This window comes from Ylistrum balloti, unplaced genomic scaffold (genome assembly GCF_031769215.1).
Source record: "Ylistrum balloti isolate Yb309-2 unplaced genomic scaffold, AGI_CSIRO_Ybal_v1 Utg370294, whole genome shotgun sequence".
Lineage (NCBI taxonomy): Eukaryota > Metazoa > Mollusca > Bivalvia > Pectinida > Pectinidae > Ylistrum > Ylistrum balloti.
This window is the reverse complement of record NW_026782222.1, coordinates 569,456-578,911: the sequence shown is the minus strand read 5'-3', so window position 1 is coordinate 578,911 and position 9,456 is coordinate 569,456. Positions and strand designations below refer to the sequence as shown.

General features: G+C 35.0%; 1 protein-coding gene across 1 annotated transcript; it reads left to right on the top strand.

Moving 5' to 3' along the window:
* Window positions 1-3,887: 3,887 nt before the first annotated feature.
* LOC132553050 (uncharacterized) lies at window positions 3,888-5,006 on the top strand. Its single transcript, XM_060217254.1, has one exon. It carries the CDS (start codon window positions 3,888-3,890, stop codon window positions 5,004-5,006), a length of 1,119 nt encoding a protein of 372 aa, XP_060073237.1.
* Window positions 5,007-9,456: the final 4,450 nt, after the last annotated feature.

The window sequence follows — 9,456 nt, the reverse complement described above, 5'->3', positions numbered from 1 at the left end:
ATGGAGAGACCAAAGATGTAAAAATGAGATGAAATCGGCCATAAACATCACATCAATCTCGCTGTTTAATCCTTATGGTGGGGTTTCCCTATTCAACAACATTACAAATGTGTTTAGAATATCAAACATCTCATGCAACAAAAGGTGTCTGCATTTTAATAACATCTGTCTGAAGACCAAATACAAAGCTCTTTTAGAAGATATTTTGAGTCTTGGTACTGGAGGGGTCGGGTTTGATTGTCCGTGATAGCTCTGATTATTATGAATCTCACTCGTTTTTACAACTAGTCCTATAAAGTGCTTAATACGATAAATCGCTAGAGTTTGACTGCGCATATAATATTAGGCTTCTCGCATTACGTGTGCTGCATTTGTATACGAAATGAAAATCTGATTGAATCTTAATTTAATGTATACTCATTTCCTTTTTTAGATGTGTCGGGTGTGTGTGTTTAATCTGAGGACTTTGTTTTGATAATAAAAGGTTTGTATTTAACATATTGTTATTCACATGATTCTAAATGCTTTCATTTCTTACCAACATAACTGTTATCATATTATCATGAAAATATATAACTCGTTCAATAATTATTATGATTGTTGGTTCAAATTTAAGTGAAATATAAATCCCAAGTCTCTCATACGATTTCAATGTACAATTCAAGCATTTGACCCCGAAACCATTCCCGTCCGGCCAAAGAAACGAGTAACAGTCTTTACAATGGCACAATAAACTTTAAAAGCTAATTGAAATTGATTGTATTAATTATAATATAAAGATATTTTGGTGACTTTAAATATCAGTAATGACTGGCTATAATGATTGGCTATATCAATACTTGATAGCATGTTGAGTATATAGCTCGCCTTACACCTGGTCAAGATAAAATATAGATCACATATACGATATTTACAAATAAAGAGAATATAATGTGAATACAGACACATAAAAAACAGGCACAGGAAAAACTAATTTCATAAAAAAGAAGACTTTGCTGATTTCTTAAAAGACAAAAATGCAGAGTGCAGAGAGCGAAAGCGATCGTAACCTCAAGAGTATCGAGAAAGCAGACATTTAGGTAAAACATTTCTAATTTTGTGAAGCTAAAATCATGGGTATATTGTTTGTAAAATTGCCTGATTGTATGAAATTCGTCTACTGAAAGGCAACCATTTAAAGAATTTGAACATATCACAGATAGGTTTAAAGAAATCACAATTTCACTTGATTCTGTCTGCCTTCTTTTGGAAGTGTTCTAAGTTGACAATATATATTTTTGCTCTATTACCCAAAACAGTAGCGCAGTAATCCACGTGTGGCTTAACGAAAAAATTATAACAATGATATAATCATAAAGGTCCCTCGTCCATTTTTATTTGCAAAATAGATACATTTAAAGTGAGCCACGTGGAAAACTGGAAAAAACATCAGCCAATCAGGTCACAGCAGCCTCATTAAATTTGCCGATAATCAAACTTGAACAAGGGGATAAGGTAACAAATCTACTAAGCAAGTTTCGTCATAGTTCATTTGTTCCTTCAAACGGTGTGGAAAGCATTCAGTTTGAGTGCAATAAATATCACCCAATCAGGTCACAGCAGTCTCATAAAATATGATATTCGACACTGAGCAAGGAATTAAGGTAGTGAGTCTGCAAGTTTCCTAAAAATCGTATCATTCCTTCATAACATAATGTGCAGAAAGATTTCCCAAATAGTGATTAAGGAAATCGGTCAATCAGGTCACAGCAGCCTCATTAAATATGTGCGAAATTTGCCGTTCACCGAACTTTGGCAAGGGATTAAGTGCACCAACCAAGTAACATCAAACTCTGACCAGTCCTTAAAAAATATCATGACGTAAGCATCAACCAGACGGACAGAAGGACGGATGGACGGAACCCATTTGAATATCCCCGACTCAAAAAAGATCGTAGCTTTTTCATTTTGAAAAACCTCTGACTTGATATTTTTTTGTCAAACATCTTAAAACTGGTCTTCCGAGCAGGACAATTATCAATACATAAACATTTTTCTTTATTGAAAAATAGATTCTAAATTTCTTTCTATTAATTCATGCAAGATATTGAATATTTGACAATTTTTTCTAATTGAACAGATGTTACCGCCATGCTCGTTTAATGTAACAACGGTATAGAAAAGAATCAGATATCAGTGCAACGGATATATCAGGGCTGTTCTACAGACATATTTATGTGTGGGCGTCAATTATCAAATTGTTGTGGTATCCGAAAAAAACCCCCAAAAAACTATCAGATTTCTACAACTTCAGGGTCTTTTCCCAAAGGCGTTCGGTATTCACTCCATCATATGAATCACGGGATATACCTAGCCCTTGGTATAGTCCCACTATTGATTGACCATAAACAGCTTTCCAGACATCCCCTAATTAGAGAGGGAAAGACGTCAAAGCTTACGATGATTGACAGGTATCTCCGTCTGCCCTTCAGGTGAAAACTAAGTCGGTCACAATAAGATACGTAAGCTCATTACGGGAACACAAGCATCTGAATTGTCTCAGAATTACTTTGTGTTGTTAAGCGATCTCTGGTGTTTTTCGCTGGAAACAATGAAATATTATCAGAATTTTGGATCTGTTTGGATGTCCACAAGGACGAAATGATGCTGTAACACGTTAACAATGAAGGTGTATTCGTGTTAATACAGAAAACCACTGCAGGGCAAGGTGTACATCCGGTTTAAAGCAGGTAATGTATATGAAATAGAAAATGCATTTCAATTTGATACGAACAATGTTATGGCATATTGTGTTTACATAATTCACATACACGTGTTCAAAATCATTTTCCATTTCAGGAAGTGATTAAAAATATTTGCAAGGCGTCTATTATTTGTCAGGTTTTCCATACAATTTATACCATTCATGTAACTGGGGATTATTCAAATAAAAACAGCTGCTCATGTATAAGGTCAATATATTTGTCTGCCTTTGAGATAATTGTAAAATTATTCGATAACAAGCGTAAAATACCCCTTTGTTGATCCCACTCTGTCAGGGAGTGCAAGACTGACGTCTGATTGAACCGTAGTTAAGGGGATATTTTCCAGATTTTTACCCACGTTGTGGGGACGCTCTTATGTTTTTCGGGATATTAGCATTCTTTGTTTAACATGTGTGGTTGTGTATGTGTGTATATTGTACAGGTATGATCATAATTGAAATGGTTCACTTAAAAAATATTTATTTCTTGATTTGAAAGGAAATTATACGATGTCATGATAAATCATGTGTGTGTTATGTTTATAGTTGATATTGATTATGTATATCATAAAAAGTCGTTGAGGATGATGATGAGGATAATATATATATATTGTGTGGTGACTTCTGGACGAGGGTTAGCTTTATGATAATGATGTTAATATGATGATTATGAAGGGGGATATATTGCTGTTGTTGTTGTTGCTGCTACTGTTTAGGGGGAGTTGCGATATGTAAAAGGATGCCGAAAATGCGATAGTTTCAATAGATAAACGTTGACTTTAAAAACCAATTGCCTTGCTGTATACTATTTATTCGTAGACAGAAATGGTCTTTAGCGTAAGGAACGACAACTCTGGGTCGAAATTGTCGGTGTATCGTTGGTTTATATTTGTTCTGAATCAGTGTTTCTCATACTGACGTGTTGAACCGCCGTCATTTTATTATTCCGTATGTCCATCTGTTCATCCTACATTTAGTTCGTCCATTATTAATGTTTTCAATGTTACTACTGAAATAGGTACACTAATTCTGAAATATATATTTTTCAGGTCACATCAGCTTACATATGAATACTACACTGGAGTAACTATTTTGGGGACGTCATCAGACACAACGTAATAGGGGTACAGTAATTTGTGTTGATATGGAAAAGTTTGTAGTCGCCTTTGCTGTTTTCACTTTTTGTACGATAGTCATTGCAGTAATGAGTATAATTGCAATGAAACAAAACCCAGAAGTCACCAGTAGCTGTAGTATGAGCGACTACCTGAAAACAATGACGTCATACATATCACATAAAGGCGTGAAAAAAATTGAAGAGGAACTTCCGGGGAGGTGCCTAAGGGACAAGCAATATCCGGAGGAAGTAAAGAAATTCCGTCTTGCTTTAACGAATATCATGCAAACCTGTAACAGCATCAGAAGAGATATAAGAAAAACAATACAAGAACCAATACTTACGTTGTTTACATCTGTAGATCCCGACCCTAAACATAATGAAGTAACAGTTCGTACATTACAAAACTGGGGATCATTTATGCCTTACATAAACATTGTAATGTTTACAAATGACAGTCGTATTAAGAAACAGTCACGTGATCACGGATGGACTGTATTTCCAGTGATGAGTGTTGGTGTGGAAGGAATTCCAGTTCTTAAGGCCATGTTTCAGAAAGTCATACAGAATTTCAGCACCCCATATTACGGGTTTGCCAATGGTGATATACTCTTCACAGAGACCATATTAGAAAGTATGTTAGCTGCTCGGAAATATTTCAATCACGACGAAAATGTAATGCTAACAGGAAGAAGAATCAACGTTCCTCATCTTACTAATAAAGAATTAGTTTCCTACAAATTCATGGAAAAGGCTGCAAAAGAAAGAGGAAATTTGTTCGTCATTTCTTCAGAAGATTATTTTATCACAACAAAACATTTTCCATGGCACAGTATTCCTAATTTTGTGATCGGAAGACCAGCCTACGACAACTGGCTTGTTGCGCATGCGCGATGCAATCATATAAAAGTCGTGGACATGACCAACTCTATCCTAGCCATTCACCAAACAACTGAGACGGGAAACAAAAATGGGCATGCGCACAGCTCCGCAAACTATAACGACGCATTACTGGTTTCAATAAATGCCCCTCGTGACTACGTGAAGGGGTTCATTACCTGTCCGGAGTGGTACTCATACGAAAATTTATGCGGCGATATAGAAATTGCAAGGCGAACAAATATTCCTCCGTCATGTAAGTGTTGAACCAATATGGACGACAGTGATACATAGTAGTGAAGATCGGAAGTGATTATCGGATGGGAAGATGAATAAGAATGTGTATTTAAATGAAGCGGAAACAAAGTAAAAATGATTTGTTTTCGGAGAATAGTATTCGGGGTTAAGAAAGCTGTTTGTTGCTTCCACTGTAAAATAAACGTATTAAAAAAATTGCTTATCACAAGATAAGAACTGAACAACTGATTTGGGTCTCTTTTTTCATGTCACATTAAAGTAGTAAGTGAAAGTTTCATTTTTTTCAGTTTCAAACGTCACAGTGATGATATCAAATGTATAAGGGTGTTTTAGATGCACTTCATTGATAGAAACTTAAATTGCTGTATGCCAGAACTGCTATGCTTGACCGATTTTCAGTTTAAGTCATGTGTCAATGATACATGACTTAAGTAACAAGTTGGTTTGTTTCTTGTAGCATTAACAGATGGATAAAAAATAGTTACAGGAATGAAAACCAAAATTTTAAATTGAATATATGATGTTTGAAAAATATGACTGTGAAATAGAGTCTCTAAACCTGACGGAAAGTGTGAGAAAAACCAATGAAAAATAAAAAAAAAAATAAATAAAAAACAAAAACAAACGAACAGAAATCAGACTTTATCAAGGTGGATAATAACGTGATTTGCTTTGATATCAATCATGGCAAAATGGCTGAAAAATCGTTCTCGCTTCGGCAGAAGTTTCAAAGGAAGTAAAGGAAATCAATTCCTTATATAACACACCGCCCATGCTGTGACGAAGCGGAATGCGTTTCACCAACCCAGAGATATGTAATCAATAATTTCGAAGAACATTCGTGCATAATTTGTTGATTGCTCAAACTCTCGTCTGATGCCCAAACGCGGTACGCTACGCATGACCAAGGCAATTTACAACGTTTGATGGTTTTACTCGCGAACAGGAATATGTCGAAAATCAAAGTTTAAATATACTAGTTTTATAATATCTACCTCCTAAGTAACACTAGATGGCAAAACGATAGGAATTTTAGACCAACTAAAAAATTGATACAAAAATATATCAGAACTATTGCGTTTAAATATCAAAGGATGAATAGAGCGAAAAAGCATTTTGAAGGCTACAATTTTTGGCTTTTGATGTCTTTAAAAATGTATAAGAAAAACCAAAACTCAGTATCAATATAAGCTTGAAATAAATGTATTGTGATATGTTATGCGTATTGAAATCTGTGTGAGAGCCCAATCTTTTATGAGATTTCAAAGTTAGCCACAGGGACTTAGTTAGCTCTATTCGAAATTTTAAAAATAAACAATAGTCTAATTCATTTAAATATCACCGAGGGGAAATTCTGAAAGACTAATTTATAAACGTTCTGTACATCATTATGTCATCTTGGTGTTGATATCTGGTTGGTCAAACCCTCATCTCGCGCAAATGTGACAGAAACCTTAAAAACCCCTCATTTTGAGAAATAAAATGTTTGCCAATGTTTATGTTATTTCCGCGTGCTCAAAGTTTTCACAGGAATTACTAATATAACACAAACATTTTAACCAATAGGATTTAGGATTCAAATTAAATTTCCTACTAACAAATTGTTTTTGTTATTTCCATTCATAGAAAAGAGTGGAGGAATACCATATTTTCAATGAATTTTCAAATTCAAACATTTCATAAAAACGTCCTTTTATGATGACTTTTCTGGACTATTTATAAGAAATAAAAAAACGATGTTAAGAATATTTGGCTTTACAATTTTTTCCGCTTCAGACAATATTGCATGGGATGATTTATTGACGATCAGAGTTTGGACAAAATTGTTCCACCAAAACTAGAATTTTCATTTTTTTTTACTTTGCAGGTTGTAAAAATAGCTATGTCATTCAATTTTGACATAAACGATTAATATTTTGTAAATGTAGCATAGATCTAGATGAAAAAAAAACCTGATATATATCTCTTCTTAATAATTATAATTTCTACATTTAAAAAATCTTAAAGTTAAAGAGCCAGACCCACTCCGTTATAGATATTTTTTCGTATTTTATTGATTGGAAATGTTGTTGTATACTAATAGATAGTATATAATTAAGACTTGTATGAAGTTTCGAACTTGAAATTGAAAGGGTACCGGAGATATCGGTGTCGGAATAAGTCTCATTAATCAACACCAGGATAGGAATATTGATGAGGAAAGTCACATGATACGTTCAGACGCGATCAGAACCAAAACAAAAATGATGGAAGAGGTGAGTAGTACGTCCATGTGACATTGCTTGTAAAGAGATTTTACCAATAAATGCAATAAAAACACATCATACAGCTGTTTCGTCCTTCTAGCATTCGTCAGAAATGCTAAGAGCCTAAATTAAAATTCTACATTTCATCGGTTAAACTAAGATGGCGGTTCTTAGTAATTGATCAGATGTCATTCAAAGACTTTAACCTTTTTTATGCGGAAGTGAAAAGGGAGCCTGCTTTTGGGAATGCTGGGATATCCGCATTAAAACCTGATATTTCTTCTTCCGTTTTGTGGAGTAAGGGCTATTTAAACATTGTTAGACTCATGAGTGAACATTAAGGAATCGCGTTCCAAAACTATGTCGGTCTTTTGAAAACAAAGCATAACATGAAACATCACTTTGAATATGGTTATTCTCCTAGTTTGTATATGTGTACCATTTTATTGAATCGCCTTTCCCACACCTGTAAATGTACCACGAGTAGGTCCCCAAACAGCGCCAACGTGGCGATTCCACTCTTTATTTCCAAAACTGTACCCTCTGGCTCACAATTCGGTCCGTACTTCTTCACCCGGTAGCTCTCGTATTCATGCACAGCATAAAAAGTGCCATTTGCACTCATAACTCCTGTTATTGCCCGAGTAACATTTTGTAATGAGCAAATAGGTCCTTTCGTAATATCGATTACGGTGGGTCGATTCGTAAACATTCCATCTACGACTGGTGTGTCAATGAAAATTCGTTTTGAGCCTGGTTCCGAATTAAACACTGAAAATGGCTTTGGCTCTGATGTTGTGAAGTTTCCGAGACGTGTTCCGTTTACATCATACATGAATAGATATGGTGTACAGCCGACGAATATTACGTTGTTCATGACCGTTAAGGGACTAACACATCCGTAGTCCCAGACAAAATATTCAATAAATTCTACAATCGTTCGGAGAGTCATATTCCACAAGTCAACTTCTGCTATTATGTATTTTCCATTAAGGTTTTTCATTCGTACAAATAACTTTAAATCCTTGAAGTACGTCATATGTTTTGGTTGCAACGGTAGAACATCAATTTTTCTCAGAAATACACCTTGCATACTAAAAAGTCGTATTTCATAGTTCTTGGAATCAGAAACAGCTACTGAGCCGTCAGGTAGAACTACCATATGAACGATAGTACACCATTTCACGTCTGGGCATACATTAAATTTACTGTATCTGTATACGCCAAGTGCCCAGTAATCTGCAATAATTGATATTTTCCCTAAATTTATGTAAATCATCAAACGCAGTGTTGTTACATTAAGCTATAATTGAAAATATGAGAAATACAACAGATAAGTAACAGTAGACATTGTCCTTAAATGTTATTCGTACAAAAAATCTAAAAAAGAACAAATATAGTAACCAAACAATTTAAAATCATAACTTATTTGAACGATAAATTTTCGACAAAAAGGGGAAAACCCATTATTTTATTTTAATTTTGCCTGAAATGGTTTGTTTGTTTTATATTCTTTAATTGTAGCTCTCCGTTGCCATTAGAAATTAAACAATAAAGAAATGACATACCTTTCCGAAAACCGTTGGCATTTTCATCTTCCCTCCATTGTGTGTTATTCGCCACTTCTTGCTCTCCGATTGGCTGTAGAGTAACACACGGTGAAACGGCATTCTGCGTTATGCCTTCTTGAAGTGTGTCGTCTGCTATTGCATCAATTTGTGACAAGGTCATTTGACGAAGGTCGACTTCGTCCTTTAATGCCCTCGTCAAGTTCTCCAAAAGGCTTTGATAATACATCATTTCTTCTCCAGTTAGTGTGTCCAGCGTGTTCAATGTATCAAGAATGTTTTGGACACTGATGACCACATCTGACACATTGTCACTGTCGATTTCCAGATCAACGACTGCATCTGTACAGTCGGCAAGTTCAGATAACGTCTGTGTCTTCGTTAGAATAAATCCTGAACCGTCGTCTCCAAATACTGGTGCTAACACAATCAGATCAATCACAGTAATGATTATCATGATAGTTTTCATGTTCGACATCCTCTTTGTCTGCTTTTATAGATATGATGTAACCGATAATTTTGTTCATTTCTACACGATATTTGGTGTGTATAAACAAACTTAGCGAAGGGAAAGCAACTTAAGATAAATAAGTAATTTTGCTGAAGAGGATACAGCTTGCATATTGTTGTTCATATAAACTGCCG